The 23,526-nt window shown below is 32.6% G+C and overlaps 1 protein-coding gene across 7 annotated transcripts; it reads right to left on the reverse strand.

Annotated features, from left to right (window-relative positions):
• Positions 1-11,566: 11,566 nt before the first annotated feature.
• Positions 11,567-19,910, reverse strand: LOC132294662 (sugar transporter ERD6-like 5). 7 transcript variants are annotated; one of them, XM_059792593.1, is made up of 18 exons: positions 19,512-19,902; positions 19,023-19,085; positions 16,151-16,240; positions 15,951-16,010; positions 15,012-15,077; positions 14,850-14,915; positions 14,695-14,770; positions 14,483-14,547; positions 14,046-14,138; positions 13,839-13,919; positions 13,676-13,760; positions 13,532-13,575; positions 13,387-13,449; positions 13,230-13,289; positions 13,065-13,118; positions 12,386-12,445; positions 12,151-12,265; positions 11,567-11,914 (listed from the first exon to the last, which is right to left on the reverse strand). In XM_059792593.1, exons 2-18 carry the CDS (start codon positions 19,050-19,052, stop codon positions 11,772-11,774), a joined length of 1,251 nt encoding a protein of 416 aa, XP_059648576.1. In that variant the 5' UTR covers positions 19,053-19,085; positions 19,512-19,902; the 3' UTR covers positions 11,567-11,771. The 7 variants fall into 7 exon arrangements, with proteins under 7 accessions (XP_059648576.1, XP_059648579.1, XP_059648578.1 ...); XM_059792596.1 differs by having other exon boundaries at positions 16,151-16,197; positions 19,512-19,895; XM_059792595.1 differs by lacking the exon at positions 13,839-13,919 and having other exon boundaries at positions 19,512-19,910.
• Positions 19,911-23,526: the final 3,616 nt, after the last annotated feature.

The raw sequence follows: 23,526 nt of genomic DNA on the forward strand, positions 1-23,526 counted from the left end.
TGGTGAGTGTGCCAAATTATTGTTTGCCATTTAATGATATTCTTGTACACACAAAAGTCCACCTTGCATTTAATGAATGATACCTGCGACTTGCTTTTTCAGACATTCTAACAGTTTTTAGTGTTGTGTCACCGCAATGTCTTTTTTTTATTTATATATATACATAATTTAAATCTCTTATATTTGGAATTTTCTTAGTTTTTAAATTAATTCAACATATATATGCTTATGTAAATTAGAAATTTAGATCCTCGGGAGGAATTAGATATTGTCTCACGTTCGATTTGATCCAATTTATTGGATCAACTAATTTTTTTTTTTTTACACTCTTCTTTTCATGAGACAAAAGCAATAACTTCTTGTTACTTTAAAATAAAATCTCACCAGTTAGTCAAAATGACAATTCATGATGTTAAAATTGAAGTCATAACTCATAAGTGTATTTTTTTAATATACATATTACCAACAAATTAAATGTGAACATACATTTTGATGAATTAAAATATTGGGAATTTTTTTTATTCAACTTCATAATTCTATCTAGAGCGAATTATAAGAAACCCCCTCTAATTTCATTTTATGGCAAGAAATCCCCTTAAAAAAAATTGTTGCCATAAAATTCCCCTAAGATTGTTAATGGTTGCAACACTTCCCCTTACTGTCACGCGTCTTCGAGAACCCCGGATGGTGATAGAGGAAGAGAAATAAATAAAATAGGATAAAATTTAATGTAACACCCTTCCTCATTCCTCATGTACCGCTCTTATTATTTTATTCCATTAGATACTATATAATTTTTTTTTTTTAAGAATGCTAATTGCAGTCACACAAGTGATTGCCCATTTACAATCGCCAATTATGATAGGTTAGTTTTGAATGCATTAATTAGTTTGTGATTTTATTTTTATGGGACTTTATTAACATTATTTTTTAGACAAAAATACCCTTTTAAATTATCTAATTTTTCTTCTTCTCTTTTTCTCTCCGCTTTTAATCAAATATGTGTGGTTAGTTATGTGATAGGATAATTCATTCACAAGAGGTGGATGGATTCAGAAAAAAATAGAAGGAAGAAGAAGAAAAAAAGACACAGAAAAAATTCCAAAAATAATGAAAAGAAAGGTAAAAAAAATCGATTATGTATTTCTTCCTTTTTGTTTTTTCCTATATATATGTGTGTGTGTGTGTGTGTTTCTTTTTGTTTTTATTTTTAATTTTTACAACTATCCTTGTATAAATGGATTTAAAAAAAAAAAAGGAAATAAAAGAAAAGGAAATAATTTCTTCACCAAAAAAGAAATATATACGTGTATAAAACTAATTTTGTATATATATATTTTAAATCTCAGAATCTATCTTCTTTTTTTTTTTTTTTTTTTTTTTTTTCAGCATCCATTCATATCACATTAGTTATTATTATTATTATTATTATACACATACGCACACATCCCTATATAAATCGATTAAAATAGGAGAGAGAAGAAACACATAATTTAAAAGGATATTTTTGTCTAAAAAGTAATATTAATAGAGTCCATAAAAATAAAAATTTAAAATAATTAATGCATTCAAAACTAATCAATCATAACTAGCGATTGCAAATGGATAGTCGCTTACATTAGCATTCCTCTTGTTTTTTTTTTTTTTTTTTCTAAGACTACAATATGACGTTGGCCATTCTTTCTTAACAGAGGACACATTCAACTCTGATACCAATGTAATACCACCAAAAAATAATAATAATAATAAATAAATAATAATGATAAATAAATAATTTTATATACATTACATGTACCCAAAGCTCACATTCGAATTAAGCAAACAATATTAAAGTGATAGCTTCTGTCCATGTCCATTACTCATGACACGCATACCAAGACCAAGTATCTATGACCACGAACTAAGTACAATGAAAATATAATAGATATATAGGGATTTAATATATATATATAAGTATAACATGTACAGTATATAATATGTGCAACGTACACTGCACTGCCTAATTTCAATTTGGGTTAATTCCACTTACACCCTTTAATCTTTGATCATATTTCACTTACACCCCTTCTACGTTTCAAAATTTCACCTACCTCCCTTGTGTGTAACCGTCGTCTACTCTACTAACGGATCTTAGTAATTTTACAGTTTTACCCATCAATTATATATAAATATCTATACATAGATTGTTTATAAAATTCAAAGACCAAAATGCCCTTTAATTATCCATTTAAATGAATATTTATACATTTATTTTGTATCTATTTCTCCTCCGCCACCGTCCCTTTCTTCTGTCACCGCCGACTCCTCCCACCACCGTCTTCTTCTTCAACGGCCACCACTATCTCAAAAAGCCACCGCCACTACCCCGCTCAACCTCCTGTTACGACCCAACAACATTGTTCAGTCCGGTGAAGCTACAAGCGTGCTTCAGTGCGGCCAAACAACGACCCAACAACATGCTTTAGTCCAGTGAAGCTACAAGCGTGCTTAAGTGCAGCCAAACAATGACCCAACAACGTGCTTCAGTACGGCGACGCTACAAGTTTCCTCGATCCACCTCGGTGAAACCCAGTACAAGACGGCCATTGACTCGCTGGAGCTCTGTAACTTCGTCGGCATTGTTGAAATTACAAGCTTGAGCGCCAGTAGGACGTTGCCCTTGCTAACCATTCAAAGCTCAGAGCATCGCCATTTTTCTTATCCGCTGGCCTAGTCACAGTTCGCCTCACGCTTGATTTTTCATTCCCACTAAACAGTCTCGTCAGCGTCCTCCATTGAAGCATCGCCCACTCACGAACCCTCATTCACAGACCTGTTAACACATTCTTAGACCAAGATCAGAAAACCCAGTTGTCCGCCGGAGACACAGCCGGATTTTCATGCTTCTTCCCATTCCAATTCCTAACAAAAATGGCGCAAAGAAGGTGAAGAACGTTGATCAAGATTCCATTTCACATGCCTGTTGATCCATTCCCGATACCAGTTAACACATTCCCCTTCCCTGGTGGCCGATGTCGCGCATCACCGAATATCGTTGTTGGTGGTGATTGTGATGATATAAACAATAAAATAAAAATCCTATTACCGTGGTGGAATTCCTATTGAAACTGGTCGGCATGGGTCGTTAAAACTCGTTGCTAATGGAGTTTTTAGTTCAGTTGGGTCATCACTGAAGCTTCCAATTTGGTTTTCCTTTGATTGTTCTATGTACCGCCCTCCACTCAACACTGAACACAACCCAATCACTGAAGCTTCCAATTTGGATTTCCTTTGATTTCCTTTGATTGTACGATGGCGGTGACCGTCATCAGTGACATTTGCAGAGGTTTGTCAATATGAAGGCACGGTTGCAGAGATGATATGAGGACACAGTTGTCCTTTTGAGTTTATAAGTTAAGGGTAATTTTGTAAATTTGCAATGGTCAATGAGGTTAAAAATGTCATTTCAAGTATTGTAAGGGCAAAATTGACCTTGTACTGATTTGTTCATGCTGACACCGTTAGTTGCTTAACAACAAGGGGTAGTTTGTTGCATAGACCAAAACCTCAAGGGAGGTAGATGGAATATTGAAACGTAAAGGGAATGTAAGTAGAATATAGGCAAACGTCAGGGGTGTAGGTGAAATTAACCCTTTCAATTTATATACCTGGTTGAAGCACCTAGCACTCAATACCAAGAGAAGATCTGGGCATTCAACCAGAATTCAGAACATATATAACGTCAAAATCCAGCCACAAGTCCAATGTTGACTCCAAGATTTATCAAGTAATCTAAAATTGATTCCCATTTAATTGGCCTAACAAATACCAATTGAAATAATGAAATTAATCACATCACAAATCCAAATTAAATAAGGTAGATAAAAACTTTAAGTTTTTACAAGTCCAAACTAAAAAATTATTATCCCAAATCCGTATTAAAATCAAAATAATTAAATTAATATAAATTCTCGAAATAAGTAATCTTTTCCAAGCATGCTAAATGTTTCCGGTACTGTTTCTTTGATGAAAGTATGAACATAAAAATAAAAATAATAATGATAATAGTAATAATAATAATAATCATATAAATTTTTTAATCAATTTCATCCTAAATATTCATCCCAAATATTTATCACGTCTCAATCAAATAAATTTCGGGCATTATTCGTAATTCTGTGCACTTGACATCGCAAGCCACGTAACACCTACTCGGTTCACGAGCTACTAATCCGTTGGATACGAGCACCACTTGGCTAAGTCTAAGGTTTTTCACTTATTTTTCTTTCATTTTTGTATATAGCATATTAGATTAGGTTGTATATATACCTCGTATCTTTCCATTTTTTAGATTCAAAGCATGTTTATATCGTTTTCGATTTTCTGCAATAGGAAAGGGGTTGTGGGCCTAAAAATGACCATTTTTGTACTATTTGAGGTGTATAAGGGTCGCGTGCCTTCAAGTGACCACATATCTGAGCCTCGTGTCGTCCACGTCACAGATCGAGCTCTTTTTGGTTTTACAGTGAGTTTAATTGATCTAACACTGGTCATGATCGATATCACCAGACCGGTCGAAGCACGGTCATGATTGATCTCACATGATCGATCACCCATATTTCATGATCGATCGAACAGACCACTTTTGCTATGCATGTACCCCATCCTTGCTCCATGTTCCATGCTCCATTATTTATGCCCAATGCCTGTGTTTTCCACATTGGTAGCATACCTTACTTGTTTACGTCGTGACATTCTTTACTTTGCCTTGGTTATATGCAATGCATGTTGTTTTATCGAAAATTTCCAAGTTAGGGGATTGTATATGGACTTGCATTTTTAGCGTTCATGTGCTTTATTTGCGGAGATACATGCTATGTGTTATATTTCATGCTGCTTTGTCTATCTTTATTTGACAAACATTGTTCTTACATTCTGTACTTCAATTCTCTGTATTTCGTATCAATTCCTGTAACTAACTTAGACTACAAGTGTTGACTATTTTGTAGGCCATGGTTAGGAAAACTGTTGCCAATAGGCAACATGGACAGACGGCTCGTCCCATGTAATACCCCTAATTGATTAATTGATTATTTGGCTAATTGTTTATGTATTATTTGAATTATTTATTTAACTTGGATTCTGTGTACTTAAATGGTTTGCTTTAATTGATTTGGTTGCTTAAATGATGTGTTTGTTTAGTTGTACTAATTTGTTTGATTAAATTATTTAAATGTTTATTTTATTTTTATTTTTAAAGGAATTAGATATGGATAGTAGTAATGGACCAACCAATTGGGTTGCATGGACCGCTTGGATAAGAGTTATTATGGGTATGGATATTTACCCATATAGGCATGGTTGTATATATATATACATATATATTTGTGCATATATGTATAATAAGGATATAGTATTATTATTATTATTAATTAATTATTTATTATTAATAGTAATAATAGTAGTATAAGGATAGTAGGTTTTTTTATATATAAATATATATATAATTACATTATATAGTATAGTTATATATATATATATATATCCATATAAATATATATGTATTATTAGTTTTATTTTATTTTGATTTCTTTTCCTTATTACATACTTGTATTACATATGGGATTAGGGTTAAATCATATTGCCTATATATATATATATTTAAGTCTGTAGTGGAGGAGGTTAGGTTTATTACGTGAGATATATTATACCTAGAGAAAGAGAAGAGAAACCAAGAGAGGAGAGAAGAGAAACCGAGAGAGGAGAGGAGAGAAATCGAGAGAAAAGAGAGAGGGTTTTGGCCAAAGATTTAGGACGGACCAAGGAAGAAGGTTAAGGGCTGTTCAGGTGTTAGAACCAGAACAGTAGGAGGCTTCGACGGTAGTCAAGAGTCACCGGAAAACTAAGGAAGGAGAAGAGAAAAGTTTCAATTTAAAACTAGAGGCAAGTTTTTCTCCTACTCTCTCCCTTTGATTTCATGTTCTATACATGCCTAAGGTAATTTCAGGATTAATTAGATAATAAATTGAACTTGTTTGCATGCTTAAATTGTTTTAAAACAGATTTTATATGTCAATACATGTTCTTACTTGATCCTGATAATTGTTGTATGCGACCTTATTTTGATTCGTGTTTAAGATAAATATTATCTGTATAAAATAAATTGGGATCATCTGGGACTTAAAATAGAGGGTTAGGACCTTTAACGGAGGTGACCAGAATGAACGGAGGACGTCGGAGACGAAGAAAAAGGAGCAGAACAGGTCGAGAGCCGGCTCTTAATTGAATTTTTACAGCTCTCAGAGGAGAGAACCGACTCCCAATTGAATTTTTACGGCTCTCAGAGGAGAGAGCCAGCTCCATGGTGAAGGGAGTCGGCTCCCTCAAGCCGAGAGCCGGCTCCCTTGTGGGCAGAGCCTACTCCCTAAAAAAGGGAGCATGCTCCATGACTCGGACTTCAACGGGATGTGTAATTTGGCTACTGCTTTGGGGTTTTAGGATTTCAGTGATGGTTTGGATGATGATGGGGGTTTAAAATATTATTATTTGACATATTTAAATCACAGGAAGCATAATTTACTTACATATGCTATGAAATTAAACAATATGACATTTTAAGTAAATTTGCATACTGTTAATGGATGGTTTATTTGCTTAATTTTGTTTTAGCAATTTAAATTAAAAGTTATATGATCATAATCATATATTTGCAATATAATATAATCATGCACTGTATCTGATTTTGATTATACTTGTTTATGAATTTAATTAATGTATTGCTTTATTACTTCATCAATTATATGTTACAACAATATAATTTTCGTGTAAAGTGCACTTATTATATGGGGCAAAAGCGGTAATGAGTGAAACTTGTGAACTTTAAAAAAATAAAAATAAAAAAGTTAATTACATTTATCTTCCCTTTAGGTTGCATAAATAAATGATATTTCCTCTAATTTCAAATATAACACTCAGCTCTCCCCTGATTAAGGTTTGAATAATAATGGTCTCTTCATTCTAAAATTTGACATTTTTATTTATGGACGTCCTGCTCAAAATTTGCTTAAAATCCAAAAATGTCTTTAGAAAACTTGAAAAAATTATTTTGTCCTTAACCATTTAAGACATTTGAATTAAAATTAATTCTGATATGGGGGGTCAATATTATATTTAAAATTATAGAAGAGATCTTTATTATTTGAATAATATATAAGAGTTTATCCCAATTTTTTTATTATTTATTTATTTAGTTATTTTTAATTGGGGTATCTAGTAACATAATTGTTCTTATTACAGGGATAAAACGACAAGGTCGAAGTACTGCCAAAAAAAAGATAAAACAAAATTGTTTTGTCCTCACGTCAGTAGCCATATGGCCGTCCAAAATACTCACGGTGATTTCAATTGCGTCTCTGCATCACCTTTTGTTGCTTGCCAATTTAGTTTTGTGTCACTACCGGCCATGACACGCGTCATAATATGATAGATATCTCTCACATGAAATAGATATCCGGTGCACCCTGCATTAGCCTAATTAAGAGTGTGCCTTATTTACTCTTAATTGCGTTTCACATATATTAATATATTATAATAAATAAACTACAATTTAATAATTTTTCATCTTCAACGAGCAAATTACACTAAACATTGACAGTGGCAGATGTTCTAAAAAAGGCATTGCAGTAAAATTGGTAATGCATCAATCTATCAAAATTCTATTTAGTGAGCATTTTCCAGCAAGTGAGTGTAAGTTTATTATTATTAATAGAAACTTTCATTACTATAATAATAATGTGAAATGAGTAATTTCACTCGTTTGAATCTTATTGTTATTTATTTACACATCTAAATCATACTAGCAAAATACAAATTTGACGAAAATGGACTAAAGATGCGTGTCTCACTTAGAAGTGGGGCTCTTTCAGGTTTTTTGTAGCACTAAAAAAGTGATGACATGCACCTCGCATATTTCGGTGCAAACTGTTTTTTCTTCTTTTTCCAAGCTTTTGATCAACTGGCAAATTACACCAAACATGACACTGGCAAAATTGGTATGTCTATGTCAGTCCAATAGAAGCGTCAATCATTCACTCAGTAATGCATAAATGTGTAGGCTTGTCATTGTTATAAACGGAGTTTTGTCCCACATCGAATTCGTATAGAATGTAAAATGAGTATATATGAATTGAGCGTTAGTTTTTAAACTTATGAGTCAGATCATGAAACACTCAGTAATCCATGTCACGCTAAGTGTCCGATCCGAAGGAGTCTGGGTGTGCCACTCGGATAGACAGGATGATCTAATAGTAACGAAGGCATTGTAAATTTTGGTGGTGAAATGTGTATATATGTGTTGTGTTGTGTATTAGTCACAATTTTGGTGGTGAAATGTGTAATGTGTATATATGTGTTGTGTTGTGTATTAGTCACAATTTTGGTGGTGAAATGTGTATATATGTGTTGTGTTGTGTATTAGTCTTATCTAATAGTTTAAGTTTTTTAGTCGGGCACCCGACCTATTATATCTATTTATATGATATTTTTATTTTTTTATTATTATTTTTACTCTAATAATTAGTGTCTAAAAAAAGGTTACATATAATTGCTATATTTTTTTGGTAATTATTATTTTTTTTATATCAGGAGTTACTATATATGGTATAAATGAATTTTTTTGGCTCACAAGTGCTCACGAGATAATTACCTTCTATAAGTGTGATAACACCATCAATTCATTGCAATTATTGAAGCATTGCTTCTAAAGTCACGCAAGGTTTAGTTACATGGACTTGGATCATGATTGCGTAAATGCTTCAATGATCAACATGACTATCTAACTGAACCTTGTTTCATTTTTTCACTTAACGAAATTTTTTTTATTTTAATTTTGTGATCGATAATGATATCACATCTTTTAAAACACTTATAATTTATCATTAAACACATAATTAAGTTGATAAGAACAATTATGGAAAAAATTTATGCTTAGTGGGTCAGGGCATCGATTCATTGGAATTATTAAAGCATTTAAGCGGTCGATTCATTAGATGGTCCAACATGTTGGTAATCAATCACCTTCAACGAATAATGTGTGTGCATTCCCTGGGAATAATGATAAAGGCATTGATGCTTGTGGTGGGGTCGACTCTCTGGGTCCCACCACATACATGTGGTTTGGCATTGATCATTAGTCTTGTGACTGGGGTTGTAAGTTGGGTTGGCCCAACCCATATCAGGTTCAATCTAATCTCAATTTGAATTAGGTTGGGTTGGGATCATAACTCGAATTGAATATTTTCGGACGAATTGAGTCGAATTGACGGGTTGAGTTTTTAAAAAAAAAATTTTTTTTTTGGAAAATTTATATGTATTATATATTATATGTATATGTATATTATATATTTTTATTATATTATTATTATTATTATTATTATTATTAGATATATATATATATATATATATATATATATATATTTATGGCAAATCGTTTCAGCCTCACCAATCGCCGCCTCCATCTCTCTTCTGGTTCTCAGATCTGAACTTGCCTTCTCTCTCTCTCTCTCTCTCTTTCTCTCTGCAACTGCAAAGTACTAAATCTACAAGAATCAGAATTTCAAAACCTATATATTTCAGTTTATCTATCTGTTGCAATAATCAAAAGTTCAAAACCTATTACCTATATCAAAACCCAAATCGGCATATCATTTCAGATTGTTCAAAAAATCAAAACCCATATATTTCAGTTTCCATCGCCCGCTGTTCCAGTTCGGGTTCGCCGTTCGCAAGCTTCAGCCGCTGTCTCTCAACTCTCAAGCTTCGCCCATGGACGGCGGCAGAGAGAGAGAGAAAGAGAAAGAAAAAGAAGAGAGAGAAAGAAAGAAAGGAGAAAAAAAAAAAAAAAAAACTTAAGCCCTCCTCTCAACTCTCAAGCTTCGCCCATGGATGGCCGCAGAGAGAGAAACAGAAAGCAGAGAGTGGATGATGAGAGAGAGAGTTAGCGAAGGATAGGAGAGAGATCGTGGATTTTTTTTAAGTTTTTTTTTTGTTATGGAATGTTTAATTTGGGTTCTCGAGTTGGGTTCGGGTTGAACCCAGCCCAAACCGAATAAGGTTGGGGTTTGAAAAAACTCAACCCGACTTAAACCCGAATTATAAATTTATATGTCCAGATTTTAAAATTTATGGGCTAGACTCGGGTTGGGTTGGGCTAGCCCGCCCAAGTTGCACCCCTACTTGTGACACTCATAATTCAAAATAATAAAAATAAATCATTTTGACAATTTCCAAGTTATCTCGGTAAAATGGACAGGTAAATTCATTTGAATCAGGAGTTTTGAAAGGTGCCCTAAAATTAACAGTAGCTTCTGTTCATCCTCAGTAATTTCATGGCGACCTATATGGTCACGTGCAGGACACTGAGCCGCTACCACACTAGGTAAGTAACTAATTGCATAATCCCACGTCATTTGAAAAAGTTTAAAATGAAAAATAAAATCGTGAGTTCTCAATTTCAAAATAAATAATGTTATATTATCTCTATTCCAAAATGAATATTCTGTTTGAGAAAATGTGAGTCACGATTTTTTAAATAGGGTATTCTTTTTGAGACAGAGAAAGTATCATATTGTGGAAGTTGAACGAAGAGTGAATTAAATTAAGAAAATTGATATGATCTCTAAAATGAAAACAATAACAATAAAAATAAAAATAAAAAGTCAAGAGTGATTTGTTGGGTGCTCTCATTTTCCTTTACACAGTCGATAATCAATAATAAGGATGAAGATTTCTGCAAACATATACCGAAATTTTCAATTCCAAACAACCACCACTCAATGCCAAATCAAATCAAATTAGAAAAATTGGTAAAAAACAATAATTTTATGTACACATCATATAAAATCAAACCCATTGTCCAAAGTAATATTGATGTAGCACTAACACTAAAGTTTGTGCCCAATCAAGTATTTATTTTTCACTATATATATATATATTTATTTTTTTTTGGGGGATGCAATCAAGTTAATCACCACTCACTAGATATTGATACGTGATAGTACATGTCTATTAAATAATATAGTTGGCAATTTATTGGTTTGATGTTGATATATGTGCAATTGATGAGATTTTTCGTTTTCTGTTTTGGGAAGATGACAATCCTAGCTAGTACCTACTCACTTCAACTAAGTACAACTGAAAAGTAACGGTTTTGAAATAATATCACGGATTTAATTTTGTTAGTTTAATTTTAAATTTTAAATTTTTATTTTTATTTTTATTTTTCTCATACTTAGATTACACTATAGCAACGAGGGCGAGTTCTAAAGTAATGGTAAAGTTTTTCATGGTTTCAAAATAAAAAAAAGTTTTTTCAAAATAAGAAAAAGTATCTCTCTATGCAGAGAGAAGATTGTGTACTTCTAATCCTCTCCAAACATCTCAATAACAAAAGCCTCGTACACTAAATTTTTCTATTTTTTTTTTTTTAGATTTTAAGGGTACCAATTGTATGATGGATGAGAAGTGTAACATTTTTTTTCTTTTTACCTGGCATAAAAAAATAAAAAATAAAAAAGCGGAAAATAATCCATGGAAAGAGACCTTTACTGGAAATTTTTGAATGCTCACAATTACACTTCATATCTAAATCACAAAATATAAAAAAATACATAAAAAAATTATCAAACCATATGTTCTCCATTCTCCAAATAAAAAATTAAATCTCTTATAACAAAGAGAGATGATCACACAAATGTCCAATAAACAGTGTTTTTATTATTATGACAGTTATTTAACTATCTAAGTACTGTATCTGATTGGTGGAGATGGATCATGGATGCTTGAATTTCTTCTAGCGTTCGTCCCTTTGTCTCTGGGAGCAGCTTTGCAACAAATATTATTGTTATAAAGCAAATGCTTGCAAATGTGAAGAATACTCCTGAAATAATTGTAATTAAATGAGAAGGGAACAATATTATTCGGATTTAATAATCTAACCGAAGAGTTTAGTCGAGAATGCATTGAATAAGATCAAAGTTTTGACCTTATCCAATGCATGCAACTCTCTCAGCTAGACATTATAATTTGAAAACACCACGTACTCAAAAGCATATGTACATCCATATATATAATTACCGAAAAACACACACACACACACATATAGAGAGAGAGGACCTGCTGAGCTCCATTCAAATAAGAAATTAAAAGCATAGGAAACAATCCAAGAACTGAAGCCGTAGGACAAATTCACAAGACTTCCGGCTGCACCTTTTATGTTTATTGGAAAAATCTGAAATTATAAGATTAAACACAAATTTCAGTCTAAGCTATTAATTTTATAGCTCTACGGTCTCTGGCTGGAATGTTCATAAAACAGAATAAAGTTCAGGCCAAGAAAAATGAAACCTACCTCTGCCACGATAACCCATGGTGTACCACCCAAGCACAATGAAAAAAATACAATATATACCTGGTTGCAGAAATGATTCCAAGAATGTGTCAAATTTGGCTCATATACAGTAATTAAAACACCAAGTATATATAAATGACAAGCTTGGTCATTCAAATTAATGCTTGTTTAGCATGAATGACGAAAAATTGTGAGAAAAGGGAAGTTAGTGTTACAACAGATGCTGCGTCAAAGCACAACACAAACACAAAGATTTACGTGGTTTGGTTTATAACCAATGTCCACGGTGAAGAAGAAATTGAGATTACAAATATCTCAAGCCCCTAACCCTTTGTAATAAAGGCTAGAAATCAACCGTTAAGAGGATTTGAAGGGCATCCTTACAAGCAATTCCGTGGCTCTCCCTCCTTTAATTTGCATGTATATGGAAAAAATTAAGGAGGATGGAAGGAAAAAAACAAAAAAGACTTTGCTAACTGGTTTTACTTACATATACACACACACACACACATTAAAAGAAGGGTATTGTTTGAAGGAAAAAAACATACAAGAGAGGCTCCTCATATGGGGATCGAGGAAGAATTAATTAACCCAAAACTAAGCTAAATGTTTTCACTTAGAGATTTATTTTATTTTTCAAGTTCAAACATATAGCGCGTAGACAGTGAGTCACACGTACCAGGATGCCAGCAAGCCCAAAAATGGAAGTGAGTTCCGTCTGTTGATGAAAATCCTGCTCATAGTGGAGCAATGTTTTAAGAGATGATTATTTTCCAATTTGAGAATGAAGTTAGGAGATTGATATTAATTGGATTTTATTTTTAAATTTTTATTATTTAGAAACCTTCAAGAGGAATGCCAATCCTGTAAGAAAACACCCCAAGCATGTTCCAGCTGCACCAACCTGCAAAGAGTATTCTAATAAATAGTCCATCCACCAACAACATAAACATCAAGGACTTGTAGTAAAAACACAAACAAGAAGACTTTCACATTCTAACCATCAAGAGTGGTCGTCTTCCAAATTTATCCATTAAGAATACACACAAAATGGAAAATGGAATCTGCAAAAGAATGTTCAAATCATCTAGAAATTGCATCAAGCAAAATCCCATATTAAAAATTACATTTCTAACAGTCAAGAACCTGAATAATGGCCATTGCCGTAGTCCCAACACCAACAGAGCAACCTGCCATAACATATAGATCATGTAGATAAATATTCATTCCTCAAAACAAGTTTTCCTCAGTTAATTGCTCAAATAATCATAATTGAAGTCGTTCCATTACCAGCGGATTCAAAAATTGAACTTGCATAATATGAAATCGCGCTGCTCCCTCCAAATTGTACCAGTAGCATTATCCCAACTCCAACCTAATGCAATAAAGATACATTGAGCATGTCTTGAAAATTTAACACGTCACAACTAGGATAAATTAAGGCCTAGCTTACAATGAGTGAATGAGCATATTTCCGCTCAAACAAGTCTAGAAATTTGGACTCTGAAAGCCGTTGAAGCATTTCAGTGAGATCCTGTAAAACGTTATATTATTTCTTGTTGACTCATGCTAAAGCAAATTAAAAACACACATAAAAAATATATTTTTATTTCATTCTAGATGGTGATTTTCTAATCAGAATATGAAGCTACATTATTACTCTGATCTCGGCCACTTCTTTAGAAATATCAGCAGATTTTCCCCTCAGACGTAGTAGGGTTGCTTCTAACTCTCTTTCTTTACCAATCTTCGCCTGCACACGGTTGCACTCATCAATTGTATATTCTAAGAGATGCTTTGTCAAAGTTTCTGGCATTAGTTTAACATATTTTGGTTTACCATTATGCAAGAAAAGGCGAAGAACTATCTTATTTTAAACCATTGATGATAAATTTGAACTGAACCAATCACCTCTTCCAATTTAACAGGCCCAAGGAAAACAAGTTTAAGAAAAAATCTGATAATCCAAATTTTTTTTTTTTGGAATAATCCGTGAAGGGGCACTGCTTTTGAGCACATCAACAGACCTCCTTGCTTCATTAAATTGGATACTTCACAATATAACAACTGCCAATAAAATTTTGAAATCAAAGTTACCAAATATCTCGGTGATTCTGCTATGAAGAATAAGCCAACAACTTGTACCAAACATGGTATGGTTCCTGAAATTGCAACCATTGCAAGTCATTTACGAGAAAGCTACTGTGAAGGAGAGAGCTCAAAGTACGCATCCTCATAGTAGACTCGCTCTTACAAGAAAAATGCCATCATACTCATAAAATAGTAAAATATTGAAGCAAGTTATATACCAATTACAGCCAAGGTGCGCCAAGTAACAACATTGCCAATTACAAACATTAGTGACACACCAACGCTTACCATCAACTGTAAAATTGCCAACACATATGCTCATGAACAAAGAGTTGATTGTAATCTGAAATTATATATACTAGTTTATATTTACCAGACTAGCTGCTGAACATCCCCCTCGAATATTATGGGGAGTGATTTCTGCTATATATACAGGTACCTATCAGGCAATGGCAATGTACATATCAGTACACATGATAAAGAGAAATCATATGTGTCTGTGTGTGTGACATGAAAAGCTAACTTGTTGCATTACCACATAACCATGAATACCAATTCCGAATCCCAATGGTAGTCTTCCAAAGTCGAGCCACCAAGCACCCTTCCAACAAGCACAAAAAATTGAAATATTAATCATGCCCCAAATGAGAAATAAAAGCGAAAAGGAGAGAGGATTTCATAAACTTGATTTAGATTGTATCTTTCATTCTTCAATTTATTTCTTACTTTTCTTTTCCCTTTTTTTTTTTTTTTCCTCAGGTCATTACTTGGTAAGCTGATTAACTCATGTTGTCAAGCGCAAAGAAACAGATTCAAATGCTATTTTAATGGTGGTGTCGAGCCTCTTAGAGCACTCCATAATCCACCACCGGGCACATGCAGTCCTCCCATCCCACATGCTCCAAGCAATTTGTGCAAATAATGTCAAAAGTTAAGTCAATATCTAATTAACCTTTTCAAGATCATCAATTAACGGGGGACCACACTGTTAATGACACTTTTTCTGTATTAGAAGCACTTGAAATACACACATTTTAATATGTTTTCTGAGCAACCTTATATTAGAATTACTTCCAAAGCATGATCCCTCATTCTCTAGTTCCTTTGTCATAGTCAAAGATCTAGGTATGCATAGGCGTGTAAAAGTTTGACAAAATGAAAATTGTGTACAAAAAGAGTTGGATTAGAAGTCATTCTGTTCTTAAGTTTCTTGGATAAGTGAATTTTCTTGAAAATTGCATCCAAGGTAACAAAAATGTTGCCCTTTATTTGTAAGACGTGTGAGATGATATTAGAATTTGAAGCCTAAATCATACATAGTCGACCAAATATAATTAAAAAATAAAATAAAGCCATGATAATAAGGGTGCTCTCATTGAATGTGCCCTCATCTAACAACTGCAAACGCAAGCTCATGCTGAGAGCACCCTCTTCATGATTGTAGTCAATGAAATAAAGGAAACTACCAAGAAACCTTAGCAAAGATTATTGCAAGCCACCCCATGATAAAAAATGTTTCCAATAACCACATCGCCTGCATCCCAAAAGCAAGCAAAAATCAGAATGGTTAAAGAGTTGTATATAATGTTTGGAATTAATAATAAAAAATAAAAATAAAAAATTGACATTTGGTTTGAGACATCAAAAGAGCAAGTAAAGAAGAAAAGAACTTACACCTCTCCGGCCAATAAGATCAGCTGCTTTACCACTTACTATTGCACCTAACATTGTTCCAATTGTCATTATTGAACCGAAAACTGAATACTGTATAAGATGGAAAACGAGCAGCAAATCAAATAGAGAAACAGATGACTCGAACTGACTAGAAATAAGTCACTCCTTTTTAATGACTTCATTGTTTCAGTGAATGACTTCAAAAGCAATCAGGCCATGTAAAATAACTGAAGTGATATGGTAGTGTAGGACTCAAATAGGACATATTTTTCATTATTTCTTTGTATATTACCATTAATCTTGCCTTTTTTTTTTTCCAAATGAATGTGGCCTGTTCATTTAGGAAAAAAAAAAATGTGGCCTGTTACATCAAATCTCTTTTTCCCATTCTGTTCTTCTATACGCCAAAAATTACTTCAGTTTTGGCCAGCCTCACTGTCCCTTACCTTCTATTCAAACTAGTCTTCCCTTTCTTACGAGAGCATCAACGGGTCTAAATTCTATGCGGCCATACCACCTAGCTAGATTTATTTAATCTATGTTTCGTAGTGACTTATATTATCCATCTTAACATCCTCATCCCAGTTAAGGGAATGCTTTGTTCTTGTTTCTTTTTTAATATCCAACACACTTCCCTATATAATGTATTTAGGGGCATTTATAGGCATACATGTACATGTGGATAAATAAATATTCTAGGAGGGTCATTGTATGGTAATTAGAAAAATTGAGTTGAAAAAGATGGAGACACGTTCGAATCTTAGAAAATGGTAAAACTGCACTAACACCTCTCAACTACAACATTCAAATTAGTGTTAAAACAAAGACAATGAAGTGCAGGTGACAGACGGAAAACATTTAATACAAAACTACCCTTTTTATACCCATTTGAGAATAGCACAACCCCAATTTCTGATACCAACCCTTTAAAATTGGCATGGTCTAAAATTATTTATTTTGAGAATTCAATGTATTATTGTTCTTCCCAACACTAACCTCAATTTTTTTTCCCCCTAGTTAACTCTAACCTCATTTTTAACATTGCATTATCGTTTTTTTTTTTTCTACAATTTTATTGACACAAAAATTTGGGTGAAAAGAAAGAGAATGGTGGTTAGGGTTACCGGTGGTGGCGATCACCGCTACCATTTCTCTCTCCTCCGCGCTGTATCCCCTCCCTCTCTCCGAACAGAGATACAAAACCCATAAAGATTAAAGAGAGAATCTAACATTAACTCCTTTTAGGTGCCATCAATGGACACCGACGTCGCGGAGATGCCCACCGGCGATAGATCTACCGCCACCGCACCTCGATCATTAAATGAAAAAATGGAACGGCGTCGCTCTCTGGCGTTGGGTCCATCTATGTATATTTCTGTCTATATACACATATTCTTGTAATTATATGAATATGTGTCGTTTTTTGTGTGAATATTTTGAAATCTGTTGTAATTTTTTATATTGGAGGTGTGAATATGGGTTGATTTGTGTATCGGTATTGTGGTGAATTGTGATAATTGTGTGCAATTTGCAAGAACCATGCTGTGGCTTTGCCAAGAGAAATGATTCGTTTTATTATTATTATTTGTTTCATTTCAGATTTTTAATCTTATTTTTCCATTTTTTTTTAGTTTTTTCTAACAAGGTTTTATTTATTTTTTTTTTTATGGCAAAATCAAAACGCAGTGAAATTTATAGTGGACTTCATGTTTCAAAATTGATATGTCGCGAATTAATACCACCAAAGTGATTTTTTAAATTTTTCACTTTTTAGTAAGAATCACAATATAAAAACATACAAATTAATGTTATAAATAATAGCATAGTGAAAATGAGAAGGACAACTTCTCTTGTCAAAAATGTCGGCCAATGTCATACTTGAAATTTGTTTAAAATAAGGAGTTAACTTGGCTTAAAATAAAGAGCAAGTTAGCTGAGATTGTGGAGATTGTGGAATCTTTGACTATTTTACAAGAGGTCCAAGGTTCAATTCTAAAGCAAAGCATTTAAATATATATTTTATCAAAAGATCAAGTGATCCAATGGTATCATCCTTTCTTTCTTGAAGAAGAGATTGAAGGTTCGAACTTCAATAGAAGTAGGGTGTGATTTTAATAATTGCTTAAATATATATATATATATATATATATATATATGTATTTAAAACCCAATTTTGACCTTAAAAAGTTTGAAAGGCATTTTTGTCCACATGTTATATTGGTAAATAATAATTAAAGTATAAAAGGTGTAATTGTCATTTAACACCTTCTTATCAAAGTCAAGAGAGGATAGTGTTATTTTTTAAACCATATGATATGTCATGTTATTTAAGCATTCAAGAAGTCATGACAACATGATCCCTCATTGACATTCAGTTTAGTGTTTGGCATTACGGCCAAGTCTCTCTCCCCGTGAGTTGCTCTAGTCGGGCTAAGCTAGGGCTCCTCAACAGGCCACCCCAACACAACAACGGTACAACATCTTCTTATTATTATTATTATTATTTTTTAAATTAGAAGAGAGGGGATTACACTGACGCTCTATCAATTAAGCCACCAGATAATGCCATTTGTATCTCAATACTACCATTCACATAAAGAGAAGTTATGGCAAATTTTGTATCCATTCGAGGGATATGGTTGCAATGTTTTCGCCTCTTCGATCTCAGTCTTGTTGAGAAATTAAAAAAGTTATCTTCTAAAAAATACATAAATTAATTGTTTAATTTATTGTTAGTCCCAACTCTCCAATTTTGTTTTTATTTCAATCAACTTAAATTCTATTTTTTATTATATGAAAATAAAACATTATATATAAAAAAACTGAATGAAGGAGGGCATATTTAAAAAAGAATCCATAAATTACCACTCACTTGTTGAATAGAGAGGCCCAGGTCTGTCATGATACCCAACTCAGCAGGAGAAGAATATCCACACTACAAAGTCATCATAAATCACCAATTAGTCAGATGTAAACTCCATTAAAACATGCTATTAATCATATGATACTAATTATATAGATTGTATGTTGCTCACTATAAATTCCAAATTATATGTTATAAAATTATCCAATACTTTAAGTCCATTAAATTATATTTGAAATTACATCCCTAAGGTGTGAGAAATATTTGTCATATTTGTTTTGAATTCATTGAAATAAAACCAAGTGAAAATTACTAACAGTTTCATACCAAATATTAGAACAATACTTGTTTTTTTTACGCGTGCGGAGGAACCTCATTGTTACAACTAATGTGACACGATCATATCGATCGTGCGGAGGAACCTCATTGTATATATGGAGTTTTAAGTATATTCAAACAGTATATATATATATATATATATATATATATAGTGCTTACAGCACATCATAGCCCAAGGTAGCGCAGGACGCAGTGAGGATGCTGAAGACCAGAGCAGCCGTGATGGGCGAGGAATCAGTCGCTGTGTCGACACCACCGTCGTCGCCGCCGCTGTCATATGCCTTTTCTTCAACAATCAGAGAGCTTGTTATCTGTCCTCCTTCCATGCTCTCTGTCTCCATATGCTAACTACTGTAGTCAGTAGTGTAGTGTATTCTCTTTCTTTATAAGTGTGTATTATATATTAGAGAGCAGTAGTTGTTTGTCATTAAATAATTTCTCTTTCTTTTGTGGCAAACGTGTATATAAGTTTCTAATTTTAAAGGATAGTTTGCTGGATTTTTTTTTCTTTTTTTTTTTTCTGCAAAAGTACTCTCTCAATATATATTTTTGTCCTCACCAAAACTTGAACACTAACCAGAACCTATGCCATTTAGGTTAGAATTTTTATGGTCCTAAGATCATTTTTTAAAATTTGAATAGTGATAAGTTGTTTAAAAATTAAAAGATCGGTGGAACTAAAACGAGTTGAATCATAGTCATTTTAACTTCAGTTGTTACCTATTTCATGAGATTAAATTTAAGTTATATTTATGTTGAGTAAAACATAATTAAAATTTTAAATATTTTATTTTAGCATGACAAACGTTTTTGCACTCTAAAAATTTGTTTTCTTTTATCTTTTTCTTTTTTTTTTCAAAATTTTTATAATTGTTTAAAGTACACATATGCTCAAAATATACCTACCCATTTATAATTAGTTTACAATTAGGTGGGTCTTGTAGGTGGAATGGGTGGCTGACGATTGGGCTTGACTCATATTACATAAGGTACCACAAACAAGCTAATGTGTGTTCTGTGTTTAGTGTGTGTGTTTTAATGGAACCAACAATATCATATAAAGTGGACCAACATTTATACCAGAAATTAAATTCTCTACCTTCCTTGAGGTCTAATTGTCTAAATCCCACTAATTGTTTCTTGGAAAATGATAGGGACCGCAAAATAACTAATTGTTGCTTAGAAGTAGGTTACACCTCGAGTCACACCACGTAGGAAAGCGTAAAATTTAAAATTTAATTCGAGTCGGAGCACTTTTTAGAATGTTTGTACACTTATATACTATTATATGTGTGTGTGTGTGTATAATGTTATTAGTATTTGTCAATATGCTAATGGTCATTATATATTTTGTAAGCATGAGAAAATGTGTTTGAGCTCTAAATAATCTTATTTCTTCTACTATATAATTAGGTGATGCATAATATTGGTAATATTTAAAATACAAAAATTATAATACATACCAGTTCAATTTTGAAGAAATACAACTTGAGAAATCTATATATTTATTCTAGTTTTTTTAAAAGAGAGATTGTTTAAATTTTGGTACATGGAAGGATTACTTTATTCCAAAAAAACAAAAAAAAAAACGAAGAAAGGGTTACATTAAAGAACTCTTAAATAATAATCTATTTTTCTTTTTAACAATTTGTTGTTCAAATTATGTACTTCGGATGAGGCTCAATAGTTTACTCGCTGGACTTTGGAGCTTAGAAAGTCCAAGGCCTAGGGTTCGAGTCCCGTTGGGTATTCTTTGTGGCTAATCTCCGCTATCCCTGCAATGACTTACCCCGCCCTGGTGGAGAGGTGTCCTTCCGAATCTTCAGGAATTAGTCAGGTTGTTGAGGGACCCTAAAAGTTCGTGCCATCCCGGACACCCTGAGTTAACTAAAAAAAAAAAATTATTGTTCAAATTAAACATGACCAAAAAGCTAGGAACTGGCGCGAACATATTGGAGTAGGGGTTGTTGCAGGGATATATATAACATGTTCATGTAATTTAAATTTTTTTGGTTTTTGGAATGTAAATGCTGCTATGAATATCAAAATGGTCTGGTGGCCTAATTAAAATAACATAGATGAACAACCAAGTGACAAGCTTGGTCATAGGCAAAAACTGAAGCAAATTGAGATGATGTAAAAATCAACACAACATTTATTTTATTGTAAAAGTCTATATATAAATTCAGGACATTTTGAAAAATACTCATCTTCAAAGAATATCAATAATATGTATATTTCAAGTTCTACAAAATAAATACTTTCATTATTCGTCCTCTCTGTGTTTCTACCAATCAAAATTTTGTGGTGTTAGTTTCATTTATATTTATATATAATCATGAAAATTTATATTGTTTTTCAAGCAATTTGTTTTAAAAATTACCTAAATACATAAATTTTTTAATTTTTATTTTTATTAAAGTAGTGATTTTTCGGCAAGAATACATATTTTTTTAAAAAAATTATATTCCAAAGTAGTGATTTTACGGTATAAGTTAATTCGATGTTGCTAAAACTTAAGAAAAGTCTGTGATCTTCTATGTTGTAGAGAGAGAAAAAGGCTTACCAAAAATATAAATATACATAGAGAGAGAGAAAGCTAGAGACGGTTTAGAGAGAGACGGTAAAGAGAGTTTTCTTTCTTTGTTTTTTTCTTTTTCTTTTCATATATCAATAAGGGCATTATGGGGTTTTATTAAAAAAATTGGTCAAAATTGATAATTAGGGGTAATTTGCTCAAAATGTTAATAATATAGGGATTTATATACATTTAATTTTTAGTAGGGTGTATTTTTGCACAATTTTTGTATAGCAAGGGAGTTTTTTGCATTTAACCCTTCTTGCAATAACCATTTACTTTAATTAAATTCAATTATAATAAGAACATTATGGTGTAGTCTAAGTCACGCAATCTTTCTAAGGAAGTATCGTTTTCATGTTTCACGCCTCTAAAACCAAATCTTTCTTGAATTCTCGAATTGAATTTTGTCAATTCTCAAATTCAATTTTTGAATCTCCGAATTCACGGTAATTTCTCATTTATTAAATTAGTGACATTTATTTATGGCAATTATCAAAATATACCTAATATTGAATAAAAATAATTAAAAATGTGCAGAATTAATAATAAAACTTACAATATTAAAAAAAAGAACCACAAATTATTGTCATATTGTTGTTCACTTTATATTGACTATTTTTGCTTCGTTATTTACTTGGTAAATTTTAGTAAAAGATAAGTGATATTCTTACCGGTTGATAAAAGAATATATAGTCTAAAAATATTAAATGTGCGTCACACACATATATTTGCAAATAAATTATATAGCTTCTTTTTAGTTTTACTTTATTTAGTTAAGAAACTTGAGATTTTGCATCTCTGTTACTGGCACCATATAGAGAGAAGGAAAGATTTTTAGAAAAAAAATATTGATAACGGTGTGAATTCATGATATATATATATAATCCAACGACTTTCTATATATTTATTGATTTTGTCATATATAAATAAAGACATTTTGATTTTTATTATTATATATTTTTTAAATTTTGTTATTTGGGTATTTTAGACATTTCAATGGCTAAATTGACGTAATGTCTTTATTTGCACAAATTGTAAAACACAATACACAAACCCATGAAGAAACCTCTCTACAAACCCAAACCTCCATTGCAGACCAAATCCAACCACCTCAAACCTCCATTCCTTCCACAGAATAATACTTCCACCATCCCTCCACTAATTATATCATCCCCAAACAATATTCCTCTCAATACAGTTCACTCCCACCATCATAAAACCCACTCAATACAGTCTAGTCAGTCTCACCCTTCACTACAGAAAACTCAACCTAAGCAGAAAAACCTGAAAACTATCCTTAAAAAGCCGACAACCTCCACACTCCATACACAAGTTTATCACCCACCTATCCCATCGTCAATCTCAAGACAGCCTCATTTACATTTCCCTCTATCAACAGTCAATCCGATAAGACTTCATTTATGCAATTCATCTGCTCCTAACTCATCTCCATGCCATTCTCCCCCCACTAGTTCATCTGTTAACTTCAACTTGCCAAGAATTTTCAACTCTGTGTTATACTCCTCCCCGGCAAACCAAATTGACAGGTTATAAGAACAGCTAGAGTGGAAAGATGAAAATTTGGGGAGAGCT

The sequence above is a fragment of the Cornus florida genome, unplaced genomic scaffold (genome assembly GCF_030987335.1).
Source record: "Cornus florida cultivar Cherokee Brave unplaced genomic scaffold, ASM3098733v1 CherokeeBrave_3.0.0_Hap2_Chr02, whole genome shotgun sequence".
NCBI classification, from domain to species: Eukaryota; Viridiplantae; Streptophyta; class Magnoliopsida; order Cornales; family Cornaceae; genus Cornus; species Cornus florida.

Excerpts from the sequence above, each read along its gene's own strand:
- LOC132294662 (XM_059792593.1), bottom strand. The coding sequence starts at position 19,052 with ATGACAGACCTGGGCCTCTCTATTCAACAA. Across the intron at positions 14,916-15,011 it reads TTGGTATTCATGGTTATGTG|GTACCTGTATATATAGCAGA; the intron begins GTAATGCAACAA and ends ATTGCCTGATAG. Across the intron at positions 13,576-13,675 it reads TTCAATTTTTGAATCCGCTG|GTTGCTCTGTTGGTGTTGGG; the intron begins GTAATGGAACGA and ends ATGTTATGGCAG.